Below are 27,077 nucleotides of genomic sequence, written 5' to 3'. Positions count from 1 at the left end.
GGCTATCGGTTTGGCAATCTATTTGTTTATTTAACAATGCATGCCAGACATGATCCTATTCACATTTAAGAATACAGATTTGTATTTGCATCCAAATACTCACTACTTTGATTTCATAGAATAATCTCTTTCTGTCTCTGTCCTTACGGGTCATCTCTGTACACTCTGAGTGGAAGAATCGCATGCATCTCAAGGACATGATTCAATAAATTAAATGTGAAGACACCAGCTTAGAAGTTATTGCAAGGAATAGGATACTTTATTATTATTACTTTTTAACTCATTTACTGCCATTGACAGCAACAGAAATCAAATTCAATTGAACTAGGAAGGTTGCCATCGAATGATCATGTTGAATGCCATTAGTATATCACCGTTAATGGCAGCCAATGAGTTAACTGGAGCATCACAAGGAGGGAATAAAGTGTCCTGATTATCTTCGTATGCTCTGGATTCCACGGTATAATTTTTTAGGAAAATACTGTACACAGGTGAATGCACACAAACATACACACACTCCTCATTAGATTGATCCTTTCGCACAACAGGCATTCCACATTTATAGCATCATGTCACTGTAAGTGTTCAAATCAACGTAGGCCTCCACCCGGACATCTGTTTTCAAACTTGAGTGGAGGCCCCCCTCCAATGAGGTCTCAGCTGTGCAACACGGCAAGTTCAGGAGAAAACCACTCAGCTTCTTTGGATTAAAAAGAAAATTGCTTTGATTCTACACATAAGGGGCAAAAAACGCCATCAAAACATATAGTAATTGTTGTAGTCCTTAGCAAGGAAATGCCTGTGAATTCATCAAGTTCTGACATTATTTTGTTGTCCTTTATGAGGACATAAAACAGTCAAGTATGTTTTGTATTTTCTCCAGTGCAGGTTTTCTAAGATATATCTTGGTTTTAATCTAGTCTCATTTTTCTTGACAAATTTATAAGCTTACATCACTGAATTCTATTGTCCCTGAGCACTGACTTTGGATCACGCTTTTCTCTTTCAATCATCTACAGTGGAACCACCAAAGAACCTCTGGGACAGTTTTGCTTTTTATCTGGCAGTGTTTTTCTTTTTTTCCCCTCTAATATCAAAGTATGTGCAATCCCTCAGTAGACAACACAAGTTTAGACTACACCATTAATGTGCTTTGTGCATTTTTCCCCAGGTTTTTATCACATTCCATAAATAAAAGTGGAGAAAATTATTGTCACGGTCATACATTTTTTCGTGTGACCATTTGAGGAGCGCAAAGCAAAGGTAAAGACTGTTAAAGAGTATGAAAGCACCTGGGGAAATGCTAATATTCCATCATTTATCCATAAACCCATGCCTTTTGGATTCATATCATGCCACTTCGTGTGATTAAACACATCGCAAAACCAAGAAAATGATAGAAATTTGGATCGATTGTCAAGCTAAAACGACCGGCGCCCGAGATCCCGGAAATCTAGCATATTGTGTGCGTGACGTCACAACTAGGAAACAACCGGCTCAGTGCTGAGTACTGAATGGCAGCGATGATGGCGGACAATTTTGTCCATAGTTGCAGCGACGAATCAGACGTAACGAACGTTCTTCTGATGGTGACGAGGAGAGTTATGAACCTTTCTTTGGTGTTTTGGGTTATCAATTTGAGCCCAAACGAAAGCCAATGCAGCCTAATGAAACGATCATTAAGGGGAACAATCACACTGATAAAACAACAGATCGTGTGGGAAACACCGAATGGTTTGTTTTGCATTTCTTTTTGTGAAGCTGATACACCGTGACCGCAAAATAATTATAGAATATTTATCATTTATTGTGCTATCATAGGTTTTCGCTCTGCCAACAGACACAAATTTGAATGGGATTAGAGGATTTGTTGTGTATATTTTACGAGCGATAATTTATACATGTGTCCAGTCCTATATCCAATGCGTGATTTTTTTTTTTTATTATAAAAGAGTACTCACGCTGGCCATTTTGAGCTTGGCTGCTCCCCTCCTTTGCTTAGCTTGGGGTGGTGGGGTGGTCTCATCAGTGCCAGTCATCGTCCTCTTTCTTGATATCTCGGAACATTTACGTGGCTGTGCGTGCATGGTGGGCACCGCATCTGCTTTCAGCAGCAATTTCTTAGCAAAACCTGATTTCATTTGTCCATAGTTCGAATAGCTTTCAGGTGTAAAATGTGTACCACACAAAACCGTGCCGGAGGCTGGGTCTGCAAAATCAGCCCTCTTTGCACGGACGAACTTTACTCATTTTCTGCGTAGTCTAGCTCTTTTTCTCACGTTCGGGAACTCATGGGTACTACATTGCGACAAATGGCTATTTGTACACCACATAGCATGACAGGTTTGAACCATTTTAGCGATTTTTTGATAAAACACGAAAGCAACTCTCTCGTCGATAAACAACAATGGCACTTGCCTCGACCTTTTGTTTCCTGGCTGTGAAGTCAAAGCCCAATTCGGCTGTTTCCGGAATACTTTTGGAAATGTTCATAGTTTTCAATCTATTTTCGATAATTCCTCATGAATGTGATTTATTTTTTTGTTAACTTTATTAATATTTGTTATTTTGCCACATAACGGTTCTATTAATATCTCACACCCCTTTAGTATTATCATTCTCTTTAAAGGTTGAATTAAAAAATGTTAAATTTACAGTAAAATACTGTTTGCCAGAATTATACCATTAGAAAAACACTGGAACCGTAAAATGTTCACCCTCAAATTACCAACAAATTACCGTACAAAGAAATACATTTTAACTGCCTTTTTACATCAAAATACTGTAAAACATATTCATCTGTAACCAGTCAGATGGTGGTGACATCACAGGAATGCTGTTTTTGTTCTCCTCCTTCTCCAACTGGAATTTGAACCCAAACTCTTAATATGGCAGTCAGGGCTGCTGACTACTGAGCCAACAGCACAGTCTACCTTCAGCCGCCAGTACATTATTTTAACTTCTCGGGGACAAATGTTTTCCAAACCTTCAACACACAGCATTTTCTCCACAGTAGCTCAGCAGTAAGCATGTTAGACTATCAAGGTAAAGGTGTGGGTTTGAATTCAGGCTGGAGAGAATGGACAAGAAAGGGTACAATGGTGATCCCGCCACCATCAAGACAAGTTACATATTAGAGTACATAACAATGAATTTATTGTACAGTAATTTTAGGTTTAAAAAAAAAAAAAAAAAAAAAAAAACTATGAAAATCTACCTAAAAATCTATGGTCACTGAAGCACTATACCATTTTTACATGTATTTTATTTTATTTTATTTTTTTAATGGTTTAATGGTAAACTTCTAGAAAACACACAGCTGCCAATATTTTACCATACATTTAACGTTTTTTTTTTTTCTTTGACTGTGTACTTCAGGTTTTGGTCACTTTGTGGACATCCACTTTGGAAAGAAGCCAGAGTGGACTCCTGACTCATTCGCACTAATCAGCAGGCTTCCTTACACTCTCATTTACAATATTGGTGCATTTCTTTGCGCTACTCGTCAGCTACAGGAGGAGAAACTAATTTTCCCAGAGGACATTTTTGTATAATATGTCAGATTCTGGTTTCTGTTCAACTTTAAAGGTTCCACTGTCCTAACCTAAATAGTTAAGAATTGTATCCCATCTTAGACAACACTTGAACTAATGTTATCTATGTCTTCAACATTAACCTGTTGTGGTTTTGCCACAAATTCAACATACAGGTAGTTGCGAGACACTAAAATAAATAACTACCAATAAATAGAGTCCGTGTTGCTATTTGAGTTTCCCTCTCTGTGCAAATAAAAACATGTTGCGTCCAGCTCATTCTGACAAGCCTCCACTCTGTACACTTAAACAAGCTAAAGCAGATGTCTGTGCTGAGGCCACATGCTTACAGCACTCATGGATATTTTAATTTAATGATGTGGGGGAACGTAGAAAGTCAAAATGTGACTCAGCAGCAACATAATTCATCAATGCCCTGAAGGCACCCGGAAGTTTAGTAACCAGGCAACTGTGAGTTGCCGTGTCATTCCATTTTTTTAACCATACGATAAAAACTATTTTAAATACTTTGAATAGGATCGAAATGTCTATGAGACACTGTTATACTTCATAAACACATCAGTATTTAGTGTCTTTTCTTTTAGAAAACTATATAAATATCAAGAGGTTCTAAATATAGTTGTAAATCAAACAAGGATTTATGAGTGATTGAAATGAATTGTTCATGATATGAAATGTTTTATAGAATCATTTGGACTCCCGATAAAAGACAAAATGGGATATAATGGTCAGAAAATGCAGATTTATAGTTACTGGATGTTCTTATGATAATCTAGCCCTCTTTACCAGATTCTCCCCTCAACTATTTCAAAAACTCTTAATCCAATATCTAAACTCAGAACCCGTCATTGATATGTCGTGGAGGTTGGAAGGCACTTTTACTTATGTGCGACTCACTTTTGCCAAATTCTTCTCAATCATTCACTTGCAGTTAGCCCTACAAGCTATAAAATAGTTAGCTCAAAGGTTACCATTGACAGCGACAGACATCGATTGGACATCTATCACTGTCAATGGCAGTGAATGAGTTAAAAAGAAAAGATTAAAACATATACTGTAATGACCCCCATTCCTTCTTTATTCTGCTGCTATAAAATAATTTCAAATTATAAATAGAGCTGTCAAACGATTAAAATTTTTAATCGAGTTAATTACAGCTTAAAATTTAATTAATCGTAATTAATCACAATTAATCGTAATTCAAACCATCTATAAAATATGCTATATTTTTCTGTAAATTATTGTTGGAATGGAAAGATAAGACAAGATGGATATATATATTCAACATGCGGTACATAAGGACTGTATTTGTTTTTTATAACAATAAATCAACAAGACTGCGATCCATGGATAGAAAGACTTGTAGTTCTTAAAAGATAAATGTTAGTACAAGTTATAGAAATTTTATATTAAAACCCCTCTTAATGTTTTCGTTTCAATAAAATTTGTAAAATTTTCAATCAAAAAATAAACTAGTAGCCCACCATTGTTGATGTCAATATTACTTACACAATGTTCATGGGTGCTGAAGCCTATAAAATCAGTCGCACCCAAGCGCCAGCAGAGGGCAGCAAAACTCCACAAAACACAATTAACAACTGGGCATTTGACTGTACCAGAGGTTGCGCTAGACTTTTTCGTTGTCTGTCATTTTGACTGACAGGGTCATAAAAATCCGGTCATAATCTGTTTTTACCCGTCACTTAAATTTTTAAAATGATGATAATGACATTGTGGTGACCCTTTGTTTGGCATAATCCACCTTCCGTACTTGTGTGTCCATTTGGCCGAGCGTGTTAGCGGCTACGACACAGTCATGTGACAGAGACACTTAAGAGCCGCGCGCGTTCCGGCTTGAATAGAGAGTTCACAGAGAGCAGCAGAGCTACAGCGGCTGGACACAGCAATTCGAGCTAACAAGACTCTTAACATTGCATACCGCTTCAACATATTCAATAGTATTTAGTTTTCATTCATTTTAAATTAATATTCTGTCCGAACAAGCTTAACAGAGAATCCACACCGTGCCATCATCACACATCAAGCAGATGAGGTTACATACGGAACAATGAAATTAACAGTTCACCTGCTGTGGCCTGAACGCAGTCTCACACTTTCCTCCTGGTGCGCATGGACTTGAATTGCGTGCCCGCTTGTGCAGTCCCTCTTTTTTCACCTCTTTTATCAACACCATCGTCGTTTTGGGGCTTTTTGAAGAAACTTCGGACACTCAGTTGCCTTGACATTTTTCAGAGTAAGGCCAACGATGTCATGCATCAAGAGAGACAATAGCTAATTAATATGCTCACTCGCCACCCTGTGGTCTGGGGTGTGAATTGCAACCTGTCAAAATGACAGGTGGACTTCTGTTTTTTCCGTCACCGTTTTAAAAAAAATCAGTCAGCGACAGAAAATATTCGGTTAACGCGATCCCTGGACTGTACTGTCATTTAAATATGCCTGAGCGAGGGATGTGCGTTAATTGCGTCAAATATTTTAACGTGATTAATTTAAAAAATTAATTACCGCCCGTTAACGCGATAATTTTGACAGCCCTAATTATAAAGCAACCTCTGAACCTCAAACATTTGGATGTTTTTATAGAATCAAGCTAACAATTTCTCAGCCTTAACAGTCATATAGTTTAAATGAATTTGGGGGTTTTGGTTTAACGTACATGGTTGGATGTTTAAATAAGTTCACATTTGAATAGGTTACGTACATTAACAATAAATGTGGTGCCAGGGGATAGCCTGCCACCATTTATGATGACTTATTGAAGCAGAAGAAAAACATGCTGAAATGGGCGTGTTTCGAACTAGCTCAAAACAATTAGAATGTAGGACACATTTGCAGGTGGACTTCAGATTTGAATTAATTGGGACATTTTTGCGCGATGTTGAGATGTAACTGGCCTTCAACTGCAGCCTTCTTAGGCTACAGACCCTCAAATGGGACATAGCTAGTATAATTCTTTTAAGTGTAAATGTAAGACTTTTTTTAAGGACAGCGTTATCTAGGGATGGGAATTGATAGGATTTTTACGATTCAGATTCCATTATCGATATTGCTTAACGATTCGATTCTTTATCGATTCTCTTATCGATTCTAATTTGGGGAAAAAGAACAAATGTGTTGATTGGCATCGAGTTTGTTTAATCAGAAGTCACAACTTTACAAACTCACAACGAGATCAAAAGAGGCCCAAAGCCTCAATGTTAACTGTGGCAATAAGTGGCAAATACACAAGAATGTGTAACATTTTACTGAAACATTTATCTAATAGAAATAAAAAATATTGGTATGTATTGGCAGATAGGTTTTTGTTCTGCCTTTGGCAATATGTATTAAAGCAGGGGTCCCCAAACTTTTTCCTGTGAGGGCCACATAACTTTTCCTTTCTCTGATGAGGGGCCGGGGTCAGTTTGTTACAGAAAAAGTGTGACGATTGCAGAAGTGCATAAATGTAAAAAATTATTGTTTTTCAGAAAGCCACAATCAAATAACCCTTTCTGGATTATTTATAATAATAATAATAATAATAATAATAATAATAATTAATAATAAAAACACTATTAATTAAATAGATAATAACCAAATAACCCTCTCTGAATTCTTCAAGGAAAAGGCCAGAAAATAAATAACACGATTGAGAAAAAAGAAAAAAAACATTTAAAATGGCCGGACCAAATGTGGAGGCTGGCCGTATTTGGGCCGCGGGCCGCAGTTTGAGGACTGCTGGAGCGCGCATACACCCAAAGAAGAAATGCCGTATCCAAGTGAGTGAGAGAGGGAAACACTTCTACGAGCCTACGTTCTTTGTTAATTTTAATATCTACAGAGGCAACGCCTGTATGTATCATCTTTTGTGTTGTTGTTGTTGTGTTTCCACTCGCGATCGGACACTTAAATCCAGTTGTGTAGTGGTTTGAACGATGTGCTAATGCTAGCGAACGAATGCTAACCATACTGTTATTAGCAGCTAATCATCGATGATTTACGTTGATGCAAACCTGTTTGTTATTGGGGACGAAATTGATTTGTTTCATTTCTATTCTTAGTTTCACTCTTCAAGTGATGGGTGAATAAAGTCAGCAAATTATACCAACGTCTTCTGCATCGTCATTTGGGAGTTTAGCTAGCTGTATAGCCGGGACTTTTATTTATTTTTTTTATAGCCAGGACTGAGCCTTAGCCTCTCTGTGAGGACAGCGCAATCGTATTCCCTCCCAATGCAGTTATCTCCACCTTGCAATGACTGCAAGTCGCTTTGTTGTATTTTTTCCTCGTGAAGTGAAGACACACTTTTGAGCGTTTGAACCTATGTGCTGTCATTGTTATGTTTATGGCTGCAATGCTCGTGCTTACCCGTCCTAACCTTTCATATTCACACTCTTTCCTGGTGAAGTGTAGTCAAACTTTGGAGCGAGTGGTTCTTGGCGCCATGCTAGTTTGATGTGTCTGGACAACAACACACGTCACGACGCAATACGCGTCTTTAGGAATCGTTAAAGGGATCGTTAAGGCTTTTTCATTGTGATGTCGAGGCCTCAAAACACTCGGAACCGGTTCCGAATTGGAATCGGATTTCGATTCCCATCCCTAGCGTTATCTTTTATCCTGTCATATAATGTCAGATTGACAATAGTAAAATAACAAAGCCGGTGGTGGCCGAAGACTGCTGCACAGTTACATGTGAACGTACACTGGCCAGGAAATCCAGCTTAAGAACATTACTGACTATGAACTTAATAGCAAACGAAAAGTGAACAAGAGCGGAATTTGTGAGAAAAAAGTGCAGCTTCAAATGATGTAGAGCAGCTTCAAATGATGTAGAGCAATCTCCCCTGGGTGTAATTTGACTTTAGCTCAGTCAGGTGGTATTTCCCGGTTTAAAACTATGTCCAAGTGAAGGAAAGCCAATGAATGACAGAGGACCTGATAGCAAGAGCCATTCTTTGGATAGAAGAATTTTTGGTTGTAGGTGAGGACAAGCAAAATAGTATATGATGATGAAGAAACGGATAAACACCCAATCCATTGTATGTAATAGAAATGTTTGGTGGGGGAAAAGTCAGCAGGGTAACCTTCTATCCCTGAATCATTTACTGTTGCCATATCTTACTATTGTGCAATTCTGCGACGTTTAACCAATGCGCTAAATAGCCTAAATACGACAAGCTCATTTCATGGATGGATGTCAAGTTAGGGGTTACCATGGCAACGATCTGGTGTTGTAGGATTCCCTTATATTTTTCTTACCATCATAGCTTCTGTTTCTTTTCTTTTATGACGTGACCGTGATGCAAAGATGGCATAATACGTGGTGGGTGGACGACACACAGCACAAACACACAGCTTCCACTGAGAGTTGAATTAGATACAAGATGGGAGTGGGTGAATCCTAATATAAATCCATAGCTCTTTGTTTTTTGACGTGTGGACAGAAGGACCCGCTCACACACTTGGGCTACTGATTCCGAATGCACTACATATCTGGTTCAGGTCCTGCTTTCACGCTTTCCCTTTTCCCCTTCCAGTGTGTGTGGTGTGTATGCGTGTCACGTGTAGTTCTGTCTATCAAAGCTGCGGAATGCCGACGGAGCGGCCAGCTTCCTCATGGAGAGGTTGTCAGTCTTGGCCGCTTCGGGCCGTGCCCCGGACTTGCTCCTGAGGAAGGGGTTTCTGGTTCCCGCCAGACCCCGACCCCCGGGCCCCCTGTCTGCCCCCAGACCCGGTCCCCTCTCCATCCTCTCACTCACTGACAAGCTCTTCCTGTGCGGAGGGGCCAGTGTGAGCGAAGGATGGGAGTCGTCTGAAGAGCAGCTATTGGCTCGCTCCAGCCTGGAGATGGGGAAGCAGAGAGGGGCCCCGCCGGATCCGCCGAGGGTCCCCAGACGAGGGGTGTCGGGAGGTGCCATCAGGTCCTCTGGGTCCTCTGGATCAGACTCAGTGTGGCTTAGCTCAGCTTCTCTCTCTGGATGAGAAGAGCCAACGTCTGAAGGCTTGTCAAAAGGGAATGAGGTGGAAGCTCCGGGCGAGTGCGAGCGTTCTACGGGGGTGTATGGTGATGAAACGCAGCGTGTGTCAATGCAGTCGGTGATGCTGGTGTACTCTGCAGCTTTGACCTGGACGCCCGCACCCAGTCCGCCGTAGCAGCTCCTCGTCGTGAACATGAGACTGTGGGACTTGACCAAAGGAGGCTCTTCCAGGAAGGACGTGCCTACTGTTGAGAGGAGACGGCTGCTCTTGGAGCGCTCCAGCGGCCCGGCCGAGGGGGGCGGTGACGGTTCTGCGTCCCAAGAGGGTAGGGCGCTGTCCGGTAACAGGTGGGCGGAACACAAAGATAAATCGGCTGCTGCACTGTCATCGAACACGCCACCGGCCGCCCCACCACTGCCCCCGCCACCTTCTGAGTGCCTGTCAGCACCGCCGAAGTCCCGGCCTCCCGGCAGCGCCGCCTCGATAATGTCGGACTGCAATGACGCCTCTCTTTGGAGGGGCGGTACCACACGCAGGGAATCCAGAAAAACCTCGGCTGGAGCAACCTCCTCAGAGGTCGAGACATAGATATCGATGCACGATGAGGGTCGGTGCTGCTGGGAGACAGACAGCGTAGCCAAGGGCAGGGGCTTCAGCTCTTTATTGGCAGCTGACGAAGACACAGATTGTGAGCTGTTGGCTCGATGGAGACTGAGTGAGCGCTCTTTGAAGAAGCTATCTGCCCGTTCAGGGCCGCTGGAACGTTCGCCACCACGACCGCCTCCCACATAAAAGGAATGGCTTCTTGTCCGCTGAGCCCCGCCGGTAGGAGAGGGAGGGGACATGGAGCCCTCGGCAGTGCACTCCAGTGCTTCCTGCAAACGGTACGCATTCCCCTCGGTGCTGTTGAAGCTACTTTGGCGGAGAATGTATGCTGCGTCCGTGCACTCCCCTTGGCGGAGGACATATGCAGAGTCGGTGCAATCAGACGACGTCCGGGATCGAACCTTGTTGACTTCCCCGCGTTCGACACCTGTCACACGTTCTAAGGCCACGGCAATCCGTCCGATCAACTCCTCCATTTGCGCTAGCCGGATGTCAACGGTCTGCAGAGAGGCCTTCATGAAGTGCTCCCGTTCGTTGACTTCCTCGAGACGCATCGCCATGTTCTCCACCCTGACAACAGTAATAGTTGTGACCAGAATTCTTTGTTGCAACCACATTTTCAAATTTTGAAAACATTGACTTTCATAGAGCAGTGGTTCTCAGTGTAGTACGAGTACCACCAGTGGTACAGGGGCTTAAATTGGTGTTACGCAAAAGGTTGACTGAATGAAATGTTTCGTTTTGTTAATCCATTTTAGTGCATTAATCAAGTACATTTCATTTGTTGTTGGTGTCAGGAGATTCCCATTTAATGTTTAAGAATTGTTTCTTTTCTAATCCTTTTGTGTATTTTTACTCAATCCTTAAAGTGCCTATGACAGCAAAAAACATGTTTATTTCGTATTTCACGCGGTATTTTATTCTCCTGAATAAAATGGATCGCTTGGATGTGTGTGGAAGCGATTGATATATTTATTCAATTTTTTTAATCCTGCGCCATGAAAGTGAGTGACTTCCTGGATGACGAACAACGCGAATGTGACGTCAGCGGGCTAATCATCTTCAGTATACAGTCAATACTACAGTAAGCAGAACGACTGCAGATTCAGCTGATTTTGCGGATTATTTAGCTTATTTCTTTTGTGCTGCAGGCTTTAGTTGCTGCATCAGGGAGGGGCGTGTTTCAAAAAGTTCCCGTTCACCGCGGATAATGGTCAAAACAAGTTAGACAACTGTAGGACCACTGGACCAACATGAAAGTGCGTAAGCTACGTGTTTTAAATTATGTCAAATACTGGTATCATGGCACACGTTTTAATAAGGAGGTGGCTTGCATTTTGTGGGTGACAATGCTTCTTGTCCGCCCAGAAGGCCACTCAGCTGACGACCGGTGGCTTGTCACACACCATGGGTCACTTCCACCCCCTCGGTTCTATTCGCGTACCTGCCGAGAATGCGCCTCCTTGGCTTGGCATTTTTAATATTTCATATTCCATTTAGCACAAGACTATTATTTGTCATGACCATACCATTTATTTAGAAATTGGGGCAAAATACTTAAATAAAAAAAATATCCTGTAAAAATATTGGAGTCGAGAGATTGAAACAATCATGACATTTTGCTGCTCTTCTCTTTCCTCGTTCTGAATCTTCCGTCTCAATGGGTTGAATTCTAAATCAGATGAAATCGTGACCCTGCCGACGTCATCATCCAGCTGGGGACGCTAGAGTGCTATAATGACAGGCGGGGCTAAACGGCAGATTAAAAGACTAATTTCTTGTACAGTGGGGAGAACAAGTATTTGATACACTGCCAATGGGTTTTCTCATTGTGAGTGTATCAAATACTTGTTCTCCCCACTGTATATGTCGAATTGTCTAAAAATATTATTCTAATTTACATAATAATGTTGTTTAAGATTTTTTTTTATGCTGTCACAGGCACTTAAAGTACCTTACCAATTATTCAATTATTAGCAATTACTCAAACTTTGTCTGATCAAGCCATGATAGCAATGATTTTACAATAAAATTAGTATGCAGTCATTTAGTACTAAAATGGGGGAAAAGTGTTGTATTTGTTTTCAAAAAACTTGGTATTGGTGCAGTCGGGGGGGCAAAATCTGTATCAGGAGCTAAAAAATGGTATCGGTACAACACTATTTCAAACTGTGGTTCATAAAAGGAACTAAAATCTCTGCAATTTTTCTGAACATATTTGCCTACTACATTTAGAAATGTTAACTCACCGCCATTGACAATATACGGCCAACTCATTGAAACTGAGAGGGCTGGAGGTCAATAATACTCATTTTTTAATGGCATTGACGTCTGGTGCCGTCAATGGCAACCAATGAGTTAATGTTATTGCTCACTTTGTTTGCACTCATGTGGTTAGTTTAACCAGAAAAGTGGTCCATCAATTTGTTATGACTCATAACAAATAGGGATACATAAATCCTTGTTAACATCCTCATTCTTATGTGAACATTCCATTCAAAATAACCTTGTTTTTATAGTAGACAAACCTTTCTGAAGTGACTCTAATCCTTTCGTCATTAGACGAGTGGAATCGGTCATCCTTCTCTCTAAAATATTCTTCTATGCACTGCTCCTCAAAGTCGTGGACCTTCTTTAGCTCGTCCTCTGTGATGAAAAGTTCTGTGTAGGACAGAAGTTCGAGGGCGTTATAATAGCAGCTCATTAATAGACGAAATAATTGTGTCAAGTTTAAAAGAACTGATAAACAACCAGTATTGTGCTGATTGATCATAAAAAATGTGAGACAATTAATATAAAAAAAAAAAAAAAGTTACAAATAAGACATTCAAATATTTTAGGTCAACAATGTCTCTAAATACCATATTGGCCCGAATATAAGACAGTGTTTTTTGCATTGAAATAACACTGAAAAAGAGGGGGTCGTTTTATATTCGCGGTCTAGACATTATACCCATTCACGACGCTAGATGGCGCCAGATATCATTGAAGCGGTGTTCTGTCATGACAGATCTCAGCTACAGTCCCCATTCACGACGCTAGATGGCGCCAGATATCATTGAAGCGATGTTCTGTCATGACAGATCTCAGCTACTCTTTTTAGTTTACCAGTTTGCATTATTTTATTGCAATGTTTTTCCTTATTCAGATTTGTTTCAAGACTACAGTTACAGTTAGCCTTCACTTTGATGGTTAATGCAGTTATTGCAATTTTGTTGTTTTATCACAATAGATTGGTTTATTTCCATAACATAAAACCAGAAGCCATTCATTTACGAATGTGATTGCACTTTAGTTTACATATTCAAATGTTCAGATATTAAGATTTGAATGAGGCAAAATGACATGCTTTTTCTCTCAAATATATTGTTACAATCATTTCTTCCGGATGTACTGTAATTATTTTCTGTATAAAATTTAATTTGGTGTTCAAAAAGTGTTTTTTCAAACTTGAGTCTTGAAAAAGAGGGGGTCGTCTCATAATCAGGGCCGTCTTATATTCGGGCCAATATGGTAATTAAAATAAAATAAAATAATTTAATTATAATTATATAATATTATAATAAAAAATAGTCGATTCATTTGATAATTGACGAGTTGGTGATTATGTTGGGCTCATGCCCAAAAACTTTCAGTTTCAGACTAAAGACTGGAAAGAAGCTTGAACATCGCTTACTCAGTCCGTAGTCTCTCTCGTCATCATCGTGCTTACGCCAACGACAACACAGGTGCTTGAGCACCATGGTGATGTGGCTAAAGATGATAAGCGGCGGAGGAAGGACCGGACGCTCGTGGAAGGTCATAATCAGCTGGTAGCGCTGGAACTTCCAAACCTGGTTAGAGATGGACTTCACCTCGAAGAATGTATTGCTATATGACAATGACAGTAGATGATGATTAGCTAATTTGGCAGAACACAACAAACACATCAGCTGTTTTTGTCAATGTAAAATGTATATCATGTAAAATGCCTTGAATAATATTAATGTTAATTTAATTGCTCCACCTTATGTACCGTATTTTACGGACTATAAATCACAATTTTTTTTCATAGTTTGACTGGGGTGCGACTTATACTCTGGAGCGACATGTGTGAAATTATTATTATTGTATTAATTATTATGTTATTTTCACTCTAAACCACAAGAGGGTGCTCAAGGCCTGTGTTTCAACATTGGCCGTAAATTGTAAAACCAGCCACACAAAATGACACCGAAAAGAATATCATATTCTGCACATTATAAGATGCAAGTTACTGCAAGTACTGCATGTTCTGTTTGCTGTTTATGAGTCATGGAATGTAAGCATACCAGACACTTATTCAGCCTGTTGTTCTCTAGTCTATTTTTATTTTAAATTGTATTTCAAGACGGCATGTCTGTTCTTGGTGTTGGATTTTATCAAATACATTTCCCCCAAAAATGCGACTTATACTCCAGTGCGACTTGTATATGTTTTTTTTAGGGCTGTCAAACGATTAAAATTTTTAATCGAGTTAATTACAGCTTAAAAATTAATTAATCGTAATTAATCGCAATTCAAACCATCTATAAAATATGCCATATGTTTCTGTAAATTATTGTTGGAATGGAAAGATAAGACACAAGATGGATATATACATTCAACATACGGTACATAAGTACTGTATTTGTTTGTTATAACAATAAATCAACAAGATGGCATTAACATTATTAACATTCAATTAAAGCGATCCATGGATAGAAAGACTTGTAGTTCTTAAAAGATAAATGTTAGTACAAGTTATAGAAATTTTATATTAAAACCCCTCTTAATGTTTTCGTTTTGATAAAATTTGTAAAATTTTCAATCAAAAAATAAACAAGTAGCCCGCCATTGTTGATATCAATAATTACACAATGCTCATGGGTGCTGAAGCCCATAAAATCAGTCGCATTCATGCGCCAGCAGAGGGAGACAAAACTCCAAAAAACACAAGTAACAAGTGGACATTGCACTTTGCTGTCATTTTAATCTGTTTGAGGGGGTCATGTACGTTAATTGCGTCAAATATTTTAACGTGATTAATTTAAAAAATGAATCACCGCCCGTTACCGCGATAATTTTGACAGCCCTAGTTTTTTTACCTCTTCATTGCGCATTTTTTGGTCAGTGCGACTAACACTCAGGTGCGAGTTATAGTCCGAAAAATACAGTACTTAAATTAGTAGTATCAACAGTATATACAATGTATTTCTGTTTTTATTCATTTTAATTTAATTCGATTTTTATTTACATTGTATTCATTTTTAAATCTATTTAGATTTTTTTTATTATAAAAATACAATAATTAATAATGATAATATACTGTATATACAGTGGTTTGAAAAAGCTGAACCTTTTGGAATTTCTCACATTTCTGCATAAAATCACCATCAAATATTTTCTGATCTTTGTCGAAATCACACAGAATAAAACATATTGTCTGCTTTAACTAAATCCAACTAAACATTGATAGGTTTTCATATTTTAATCAGGATAGTATGCAAACAACGACAGAAGGGGAAAAAATAAGTGAGTGAACCATCATATTTAATATTTTGTCCTTGAAAGGGTTAAAGAAAAAAAAGATGGCTGAGTTAGAACAATTTAAGAATGGTAAAAGAATGAAATTTCAAAGGTGTTGGCATCAGGCTGGCTCACGTACTTGAACACTGCGATGAGAAGATTGACTAGCAGTATGTTGGCCACCAGCAGATAGCAGGCCATGATGGCCGGGACAATCCAGGCGCCTGTCTTACACGGAGGCAACGCGACCACCACGCCATCTTCAGTGGTGATGTTCTGACCACAGGGGGCTGCACAAACAAATAACATCGCTTAACAATCTTGGATGTCATCATTTGATCAAAAGTGCAAAGGACAAGCTGACATGATCGTAATGTGACAAATGCAAGCAAAGGTAAAAAAAAGAAAAAAAAAAGAAACTAAAAAAAGGACAAAAAGCATTATTTGCAAACAAACAAGAAGCATATGTTAATTTATGCTTCTTTTCATAATGAGGGGGCAAACAAAAACACGTTCATCATGTACCAACACAGTGTTCACAATATATTCAAAACATGATCATGTTTTGAGTACATTGTCACATCTGGGCTAGCTAAGCCATAACCTGTTTTGATGGCTGCTTTGGAATGTATTCAAGATACATTCAGTGTTTTTTCCATCTGTGATGGTTCAGTTGCTGTGGATTACCAGCGGAACATTCAGCCTGGGTTCTTTGGTTTGTTTGCTTTTTTTCGGATTCATTCTTGTCATGCTCGTCAATTGTTCACACAATGCAGCCCAAAGACAGAGAACTGAAGTAATTGTCTACTTTCACAATTTTGTACGCTCAAAATAGAGAACTCTGACAACTGAACCACGTGAAAAAACAATTTACACATGATGATGGGTGGCTGATCATGATGCGTTGAGTTGCATTTTTTCCCTTTATGTGTCTCTTTTTTTGTAGTCTGGCTTATGCTATGCGGGTCCAGCAAGAAGCTGAGTCAGCGGTAAGGGAAGGTGATGTGTGACAGGTAGGTCTTGCATGGCTTATATGTACATCATGTATTCTTTATGTATAACTTGGTGAAATACAGGGCGTCCAGACAGTTTGTGACATCACTTCATAGTTTAATAATCATTTTAAAATCCAAAAGCCCAATCCTGGAAGTGACTGACCATGTTTCAGTACCTTTGACGGCAGTAGATGTCTAATCCATTTTGACTTATTCGTTCATTCGCCGCCTCCCAGTCAAAATAGGTTGGACGTCTACCGTCGTCAATGGCACCCATTGAATTTTTAAAAAATTCCCATTTCAAATTATGTCACATTTTGGGGGATACCCTGTATTACATTACAGTAGCTGACCCAAGACACCAAATAGGGCAACTTAAACCAAGTGTGTAGTGTTGCATGCACACTTGCGGCCTCTTGTGGCAAAAGTGGGCATGGGGTGGAGGTAAAATGAGGATGAGGAAGCAAAGGGGGTGAATTAAGGTCAGTGTTATCATTAATTCTATATTAAGTAGATTTACTGGAATTTTGAGAGCACTGGGCAATGTGGGATGCGCCACTACTACGCCAGGTTCCCAGAGTTCGTAAGTAATTTTCGACCAGCCAGAGTTTTTCATTCAGCCTGTGCTGTAACTTCCTACTATGAATATCTGAAACACAGAATGAAAACATTATTTCAGATCTCTTCTCTTTGGGCCACTCCTCCCGTAATGGACAAGCAAATATATTCACAAAAGCAACAGCACACAAATACACTCGAACCCTATGTTATGTCTACAGTGACATTAGAAAAGAGACAACCAAAAGACTGATGTAATAATGTAACACAAAATGCATTTTAGGACAGAGAAACAGGTCTGCCACAAATCCTTATTTTGATAGTTGATTAATCCCCGATTATTTTTGTGGTGAGTCGTTATATTAGTTGGACTATGAATAGTAGATATTCAAGTAACTATTGTTTTACTGTATCATTTTGATTAGTCACAACGATAATAATCTGCTTTAATCAAGGACGACAGGAGTCAGATGATATTTACTTATTCCCCCTCCTATCAACCCTTTATTGCCAAATGAATCACATTTGATATACCTAAGATTTCATGATTTTGAGAGCAATTCAGAATTTTGATATTTCTTTTTGGGGTAAAAAAAAATGATGGATGCAAGTCAACACATGCATCTGCAGGTTCCATGATAAAATTTTTTTTAAAAAAAAACAGGATTTAGCTAGGGTTAAAGATATTAGAGCGCTTATTACACATATTCATTTTGACATTTCTTTTTACAAATTTGAAAAAAAGGTTTAATTAGGACCTTATTTTTCAAATTTTGGGATTCTCTGATAATTGCTTCATATTGCAGGTCTTTAAGGGTTAATAAATAAATATATCTTCAATTATGGACTACAGGAATCAGAGAATATTTAATCTTGTTCAACATTAAAAAAATATTTAGGCTTTCAGTGGGGCCAAAAGTATCGGGCAACTTAAAGTTTTGCACCAATTTAAAAAGATAAGAGAGATTTGTAATTTTCATCATAGGTACACATCAAGTCTGGGAGACAGAATGTAAAAAAATCCTGAAAATAGCATTCTATGATTTTTTTAACAATATATTTATGATAATGGGTGGCCAACACGCAGCCAGCAAAAGTTACTTTTAATACTTTGTAATGTAGCCTGGGTTGGCAATGACAAGTCAAACTTTTCCTGTACTGTAGTTCTTGACCAGGTCTACAAACATTTTAGTTGGTATTTTGGCCCAGTCCTCTACACAGATCTTCTCTAGAGCTGTGATGTTTAGGGCTGTTGCTTGGCAACATGGAGTTTCAACTCTCTGCACATGTTTTCGAATGGGTTGAGGTCTGGATACTGGCTAGGCCACTCCAGAACCTTGATATACTAAGCCACGTTTCATATTCAATTCTCTGAAGTTTTTACCCAAAAGGTAAGATAAATGCAGTGTTGTGACTAAATCAACTAAGTAATGTCTTACTGTAATCTGACTAATTTCTTTCAGTAAGGACTAATCTAACGCGTTAATTTTTCCAAACCAGTAATCAGATTAAACTTAGTTTCCTTAGTGTCTGTGTGTTACTATTTTGTTATTTCCTCATAATATATGTAGAATGAAGACTATATATTCATGTACAAAGAGCATTTTGAATAAGAAATGCAAGAAAGGTTCCCGCTACGTGTTTGTTTCCATGGTAACCGCTCACAGTTACTTCCTGTTTTGGTCTCGAGTCAAACGCGCTAAGTGTTTTGGAACTTAAAAAGGCATGTGCAAGCGTGGGTGCACATTCAAACCGAGTGTTGAGCAGCAGTGTTGAGATGTGCGAGGGAATGTTGATCTGTGTGCGTCCATGAATGAACGACAATATTATTCCTCATTCTAGATGGTTCCAGCAATAGCTTGGACCCCCTACATGAGCGGCTGTTTCGTAGCTTTGCAGTTGCAATGGCGGGTAGTCATAGCTCCAAGTTGGCAAGCATTGTTTACATCATATCCGTGTTGCACATTTATGCTGTGAGGTGACGTGCTCATTTAGCATCTTTGGGATGTGTTGTAAATCCGATTGAGTGTAAAGTGCTTAGTTGCCGCCACGTTTTGTGGCCAAATTGACCGCGTGTGTATACGCCGTGTTTCTGGGTTGTGCGCGCGCATCTGCGCCCGCCCCCACCTATGTGTTTATTGCACTGTGCAATTCATTTGTGTGTTGTCGATTATTGTGCAATCAATTTGCATTGTTTTACATTGGCACTGGTATGCTGTTAACCTTAACCCCTAAACCCGAACCTGAAACTCAGAATTTTTGACATTAGGCTTAATCTTAGAGTTAGCGGGGTTTAATTAGTCGGTGGAGTTGATTCCAAAAAATTCCATGCAGTTTGTCAGTTATTTGTTAGTTTCAGGGCTCCGGAATGGCTAAGCTAGCACAAGTCAATGATGGTTGAAATCAACTCCATCAACTAATTAAACCTCTGCTAACTCAAAGATTAAGCCTTATGTGAAAAATTCGGATCCTCCCCTTTAAATTCAATTATTGGAAAGTCAATTGCATACGATGACATTTTTCTGTTGTCATTCTTATGGAGAAACATTGGTAACAAGTAAACGATAAATTACTTTTAAAGTTAACTAGTTATTTTGATAATAAAGTAAATCAGTAAAGTAACTAGATTACTTTTGAGGCGTAATCAGTAAATAAATTACTTTTTTCAAGTAATCTGTGACAACACTGTATGAATGTAAACTGTAGGTCCCGTTGACCTGCTGTCAAAGCCCCTTATGTTAGCTCCTTTTTTTGGTGGCGTGCTTCCTTAGTTCAATAAATTTTGGAACACGCTTCATTTTTTGAGTTGTTACTTTGGGGTCCATCCCTGCTTCTGTGTTCGCGGACTGTAATAAGAAATTTCTTTTCCGTTTTTTTTCTTTTATAATTTCAAATACATTTTAAATACCATTAAAAATATATTTACAGTTTATTAAAATTTTCGTTGTTGTTTTTTTTAATCATAACAATTCAAAATAAGTGAGAGAATACAGCAAAACCTCTACTTGCAAACGTCTCTACAAACGGAATTTTCAGGTTACGACACACTTCAATGGGAAAATATTGCCTCTTGTTACAAAAGACATTTCTGCATATGAAAGGGAAAAATACAGTGTGGGCAGCCACTCGCAGCTCCCAGAGTTTACCGAACGTAACACACTTATAACTGCTCTGCCTAGCATCTTCCTGGCATCCAATTGGCTAAAACAGGCCTCTACTTATGGGTATATGACTATCCCAGCGTCCTTTTTATCCAACCCTTGGGCTATGAGGTGTTCCGACAGCTTTACGTGAGTGTATTAACTTTAAGTCTTTAGTCTTTTTTTTTTTACACTATGCACAACTCTCATTTTATGTTTATTGTGCAATATTTTAATTGTAACATGTATTGATTACATGATGTGATGCATTTTAATGCTTTATTTAAAAATGTCTAAATTTGGTCAGCTTGGAACCGATTAGGGCATTTACATGGAAATCGCCTCTCTACTTATGGAATTTTCAGTTTAAGAAACTACTTCGAGAACCAAGTAATTTCATAAGTAGTGGTACCACTGTATATAGAGGCTCAAACAAGAGGTTATTTTTTAGGTCAACAATGTCCCCAAACGATTAAAAGCCTATAAAAATGATTAATTAATGATTAATTTAATAATCGAAGAGGTGTTGATTAGTTAGATAATAGTGGCAGCCCTAGAAACATTAAATAATTATTTTCCTTTGTGTGAAGTCAAAACAGTACATTTTAACTTGTAGAATTCTTGTTCCAAATCCTGCTGTGACGAAAGAAAAACACTTTGCATCTCTCGTCAACGTCAAGAGCTGTTGGATGTGAACTTACGGTCAATCTGGTCGGCAAACACCTCTCCGTATATCATCCAGTAAGGCATGAAGAAGATGTTCCGTGCCAGCATCCAGGAGGGATCTTCGTTGGGGTTAAGGATAGCTTGCCGCGCCACCCCAAAGCTCATGAGCACCACCAACATGATGATCACAAAGTACATCATGTCGATCATCTGACAGAAGGGGCGAAGAGGAGGGTTAAAGGAAGAAGGTAGCTCCAAAAAAGATGGGAAGAAAGACAGGATTTGGACATAAGAAAAGCCATGGGGCCAAGTACGGTACACATTGAATGCTTTGTTGCAGGACTGGTACCCTCACAGGTACTACTTTTGTGCACTTGACTTTTACTGCCTGATAATCCTGTAATCAATTGGCTCTGGAAAAGGTACAGCTACGTCAGAGTCCAGTAATTAGCCCTTTAGGGTACATTAGTGGAGGACTGACACTAGCAATAAAGACTTGTCGGACTGGCACTAGCAATAAAGAATTGTTCACTATTTGCAGCTGGGTTCGGTCCCTATGTTACCTAACTGGTCTTGAGACAAATGTTTTATGATACAAAATGTTAACACTTTCATGACAGTCAGAAATGCCTTCCAATTTCTTTAACTCTTTATATGGCAGGTGAAAAAACTTTAATTTATAGCGACCTGGCGGCCACATGTGTGGACATGACATTTTGGGTCATGTTGGATACAGTATTGATGGTAGCTTTGCATGTAATGCGAAAGCAACCATCTATAATATTCCTAATATTGTTATATATAATATTCCTAATATAACTCATAAGTTCAATGCAGTTTTTGCTATCAAGGTACCGCTCGGACGAAATTAGCCAAAAATATACCCATTCATTCCCAATGGGCAACATTTCCCGTTTATTTCCGATGACCCTATTTACCATTCATTTCAATAGCACACAAACATCAATTGACTCCCACTGATTTCCAAATCAAAAAATCCCAGTAAGTGACCTGATATACAGGAAGTGATCCTGAAATGCCTCGAAATGAACAGGAATTGACCAAATATGAACAGGTATTGAGCCCGAAAAGCCCCAAAATCAACAGGAAGTGATGCCGAAAACCCCTCATATAAACAAGAAGTGACCCAAAACCAACAGGAAGTGATCCCAAAATCCCCCCCAAATCAACAGGAAGTGACCCGATATCTACAGAAAGTCAGTGAAGCCTCAAAACCAACAGGAAGTAACCCGATATACAACAATCACAGCAAAGCTACCATCCAGAAATTGCATTTTCTATTGAACATATGGTAAATACCGTTAAGTATGGCCAACATGACCCAAAATGTCTGAGCCGGGGTCAAAAATTCAGCAAAATTGACCTCAACCAAGGTTATCTACAGATGCACGTGGACAAAGAATCACGGGAGTAGCTGGCAATTAACACGCACAAAGGACTCTGTTTCAACGGGTTATGGATCAAATTTTGAGTGGATTGCCAGGAATACTAGTACAGTGCTACTTGGATGACATTCTCTGCACCGGTGCCAACGACGAGGAACATCTTCGCAACTTGGAAGCTGTCTTAAAAAGGCTAAGGCAGTAAGATCTTTGAGTGCGCAAGGAAAAATGTCAATTTTTGAGACCATCCATGGAGTATCTCGGGCATGTGATAGACCAAGAAGGGCTACACAAGGCGCCATCAAAAACAAAGTAATGTAAATGTAAAAAAAAAAAATCTAAATAATTCAATTTTGATTTTGAATTGACACTCCTCCTGTCCACTTCGCACCTCTTCTACCATCCAACTTTCAGTACCCCGTGCCTGTCTACCATCGGTTCCAGAACGTTTAGTCACCCTGCCCCCCCCCCAACTCTGGAACTCCCTATCCCTTGTCGTTCTCAATATAACCTCTTTTTCACTTTTCAAATCCAGACTCAAAACACACCTGTTTGAATTGTCTTATCCACCTTGATCATCACTTCTATTTTCTTATACTGTAGGACTTTTAATTTCCTGTTACTTTTTTTTTGCTTTTTTAAACAGCGCTTTTTGTTAACGTGGTGTTTTGATATCTTGTACCGGTTCCTTAAATATTCTGAATTGAATATTCTGTTGTTATGAAATACATACTGTATATTAATTGAAGGATCCATTTTGTAAAAAGAAAACCAATCATTTAAATAGTAATAAATAAAAAATGATATAAAATGCAAATAAAAAAAAAAGAGTAATAAAAAAATAAATACTATTAAATAAAATGAAATACTTAAAGTTAAAAAAAATCTATAAATAAACAAATTGAATAAATTGAAGAAAAAAAGGAAAAAATACAATTTAGTGTGGCCCATTAGTATTTTGGTCTGGAAATATTTGTAATTATAATTTTTTTGTTTTGTGACCTTACATAGATGAACTCTTTGGCTACCATTCACGGCAAAAGACGTTCAATCCCTTCTAACTGAGCGGGAATAGACGTTATCAAACGATGGCTTCGAGCCCCTCCCAGTTGAAATGGATTGGACGTCAATAGGTGTTTTCAATACCAACTTCCCACTTTTACGACCTACCCAGTCTTGTTAGTACGCGTTACTGTAATCTGATTACTTTCTTTCAGTAACAAGGAATCTAACGCGTTCATTTTTCCAAGCCAGTAATCTGATTAAAGTTCCTCAGTGCCTGTGCGTTACTATTTTGTTGTTGCCTCATACTGTATGTAGAATGAAGAATACTGTAGTCATGTACGAAGAGCATTTGAATAGAAAATACTGCTTTTGAGTTTGGGAGTGACATCACATCTCACGTTTTCTCATTGGGAAAAAAAACGGGTCACGTGTATTACCATGCTGTGTGCGTGCCGTCTGCCACGGGGGTCAACAACATAGCCTGGCTAGCTTGTCAGAATATACCACAAACGGCATTTGCTCAATGAAAATGAAAATACAGCCATTACTTCACATTTCTGTCCAGTAAAGATGACAAAAATATCTCCGTGCATCGCAAACTCTGCGCTGGCTCAGAAAGACTGTCGACCGCTAAAAACTCGACATCAAATTTATCAAGGAAGTACTTGGAATTACAGCACAACGTGGAAAAACTCGAAATAAAGCCAACAGGTAACGAGACAGTCAGCACTTCTACAGTTTGTAACCAGCCTTTATAATATGTGTAATTATGTACATTTTATAGTTAGAGTTTGTAATCATAGGCGGAGTTTGTTTCAACATGCTTCTCCCCCAGTCCCAAAGTCAAAGGTTTGGACACATTTCATCATTTTTGCGTGTTATGTATTTTCACTACTATTGTAAATTCTCACTGAAGACATCAAAACTATTAACAAACATGTGGAATGGCAAAAAAAGCGAAATAACTGAAAACAGGTTTTGTATTCTACATTCTTCAAAATATCCACCTTGCTTTGACGATATATACAGTATATATATACACATACTTACATACATATATATATATACATATATATATATATATATATATATATAGTACTGTGCAAAAGTTTTAGGCAGGTGTGAAAAAATGTAAACTAAGAAGAATGCTTTCAAAAATGGAAGTGTTAATAGTATATTTTCATCAATTAACAAAATGCAGTGAATGAACAGAAGAGAAATCTAAATCAAATCAATATTTGGTGTGACCACCCTTTGCCTTCAAAACAGCATCAATTCTTCTAGGTACACTAGCACACAGTTTTTGAAGGAACTCGGCTGCTAGGTTGTTCCAAACATCTTGGTGAACTAACCACAGATCTTCTGTGGATGTAAATCAAATCCTTCTGTCTCTTCATGAAATCCCAGACAGACTCGATGATGTTGAGATCAGGGCTCTGTGGGGGCCATACCATCACTTCCAGGACTTCTTGTTCTTCTTTACGCTGAAGATAGCTCTTAATGACATTGGCTGTATGTTTGGGGTCGTTGTCATGCTGCAGAATAAATTTGGGGCCAATCATATGCCTCCCTGATGGTGTTGCATGATGGATAAGTATCTGCCTGTATTTCTCAGCATTGAGGACACCATTAATCCTGACCAAATCTCCAACTCCATTTGCAGAAATGCAGCCCCAAACTTGCAAGGAACCTCCACCATGCTTCACTGTTGCCTGCAGACACTCATTATTGTACCGCTCTCCAGCCCTTCGGCGAACAAACTGCCTTCTGCTCCAGCCAAATATTTCAAATTTTGACTCATCAGTCCAGAGCACCTGCTGCCATTTTTCTGCACCCCAGTTCCTATGTTTTCGTGCATAGTCGAGTCGCTTGGCCTTGTTTCCATGTCGGAGGTATGGCTTTTTGGCTGCAACTCTTCCATGAAGACCACTTCTGGCCAGACTTCTCCGCACAATAGATGGGTGTACCTGGGTCCCACTGGTTTCTGCCAGTTCTGAGCTGATGGCACTGCTGGTCATCTTCTGATTTCGAAGGGAAATAAGCTTGAGGTGTTTTTCATCTGCTGCACTAAGTTTCCTTGGCCGACCACTGCGTCTACGATCCTCAACGTTGCCCGTTTCTTTGTGCTTCTTCAAAAGAGCTTGAACAACACATCTTGAAATCCCAGTCTGCTTTGAGATCTTTGTCTGGGAGAGACCTTGCTGATGCAGTATAACTACCTTGTGTCTTGTTGCTGTGCTCAGTCTTGCCATGGTGTACGAACTGTGACATGATACTGTCTTCCACAACCTCACCTTGGTAGCAGAGTTTGGCTGTTCCTCACCCAGTTTTAAGCCTCCTACACAGCTGTTTCTGTTTCAGTTAATGACTGTGTTTCAACCTACATGTGACATTGATGATCATTAGCACCTGTTTGGTATAATTGGTTGATCATACACCTGACTATAATCCTACAAAATCCCTGACTCTGTGCAAGTGTACCTATAAGAATTGATGCTGGTTTGAAGGCAAAGGGTAGTAACTCCAAATATTGATTTGATTTAGATTTTTCTTTTGTTCACTCACTTTGCATTTTGAAAATTGATAAAAATAAACAATCATTGTTATATTTTTAAAAGCATTCTTAGTTTACATCATTTTTTCACACCTGCCTAAAACTTTTGCACAGTACTGTTATTTGTATGTATATACACATCTTGACACTGTTCGAGTTCAATAAACTGTTCAAGTATTTGTTGGTAGCGTTTGAAAGCTTAGGTTTAAAAAAATTCTAAATATCCATCTCTCCTCCTCTGGTGTAGTTTTGGCTAAGCAAAGCATTGGATACTCTCCAAGGTGCTAGTCACATAATCTGTTCGAAAAATGATTTTGACCCATTATGAAAACTGTACATTGTTGAATTTTTTTCCCATCACATTAATTTTTGTTGTTTGTTTTATTGCTTTACAACTTTTATTACCAACATTTTAACGGCTAGGTCTTTATTTCAAAGGGGAAATTCAGATTTTTTTACATTAGGCTCAATTTTGGAGTTAGCGGGGGTTTAATTAGTCGTTGGAGTTGATTTAAACAAATTTCGTGCAGTTTGTCAGTTATTTGTTAGTTGTAGGGCTCCGGAATGGCTAAGCTAGGGCGAGTCAATGGTGGTTGAAATCAACTTTATCGACTAATTAAACCCCCGCTAACTCAAAGATGAAGCCTTATGTGAAAAACTCAATTAAACGCAATGACATTTTTCTGTTATTTTTATGTTGAGGCAGCAAAAAGAGAAAAAGTTGTTAAAAAGTAACTGATAAGCTACTTTAAAGTCACTTAGTTACTTTGATAATAAAGTAATCAGTAAAGTAACTAGATTACTTTTTTGAGGTGTAATCAGCAATCAAATTACTTTTTTAAGTAATCCGTGACAACACTGGACCTACCACAACTCATACGCTGTGACCTGGGCTGGCACTGAATGCAATAAACTAATGACAACTTTTGAATAGATGTCTACTGAAGAGACCCCTGTCCCTGAAATGATAAACTCATTGCCTGCCAATGCCAACGACAGACGACAAAACACATTCGTTCATTCGCCTAGCGCTGTCAATGGCAGCCAGTGAGTAAAATGAGTGCAGTATAAAGGGTTCAAGGAATCAT

At 38.9% G+C, this 27,077-nt stretch overlaps 1 protein-coding gene across 21 annotated transcripts in view; it reads right to left on the bottom strand.

Moving 5' to 3' along the window:
- Positions 1–17: 17 nt before the first annotated feature.
- Positions 18–27,077, bottom strand: part of trpm3 (transient receptor potential cation channel, subfamily M, member 3) — a 286,085-nt gene continuing 259,025 nt past the window's right edge. For 11 of the 21 annotated variants that reach the window (XM_057832851.1, XM_057832857.1, XM_057832855.1 and 8 more), the window contains 6 exons: positions 21,063–21,237; positions 17,184–17,312; positions 15,808–15,958; positions 13,819–14,012; positions 12,671–12,803; positions 18–10,712 (listed from right to left, as the gene is read on the bottom strand). In XM_057832851.1, coding sequence (XP_057688834.1) covers positions 9,116–10,712; positions 12,671–12,803; positions 13,819–14,012; positions 15,808–15,958; positions 17,184–17,312; positions 21,063–21,237 — 2,379 coding nt within the window. In that variant the 3' untranslated portion in view covers positions 18–9,115. The remainder of the gene's footprint in view (positions 10,713–12,670; positions 12,804–13,818; positions 14,013–15,807; positions 15,959–17,183; positions 17,313–21,062; positions 21,238–27,077) is intronic. The other 10 variants (XM_057832860.1, XM_057832864.1, XM_057832866.1 and 7 more) reach the window with 1 other exon arrangement.

Source organism: Corythoichthys intestinalis, chromosome 3, assembly GCF_030265065.1.
Source record: "Corythoichthys intestinalis isolate RoL2023-P3 chromosome 3, ASM3026506v1, whole genome shotgun sequence".
Classification (NCBI taxonomy): Eukaryota; Metazoa; Chordata; class Actinopteri; order Syngnathiformes; family Syngnathidae; genus Corythoichthys; species Corythoichthys intestinalis.
This window is presented reverse-complemented; position numbering and strand designations above follow the sequence as displayed.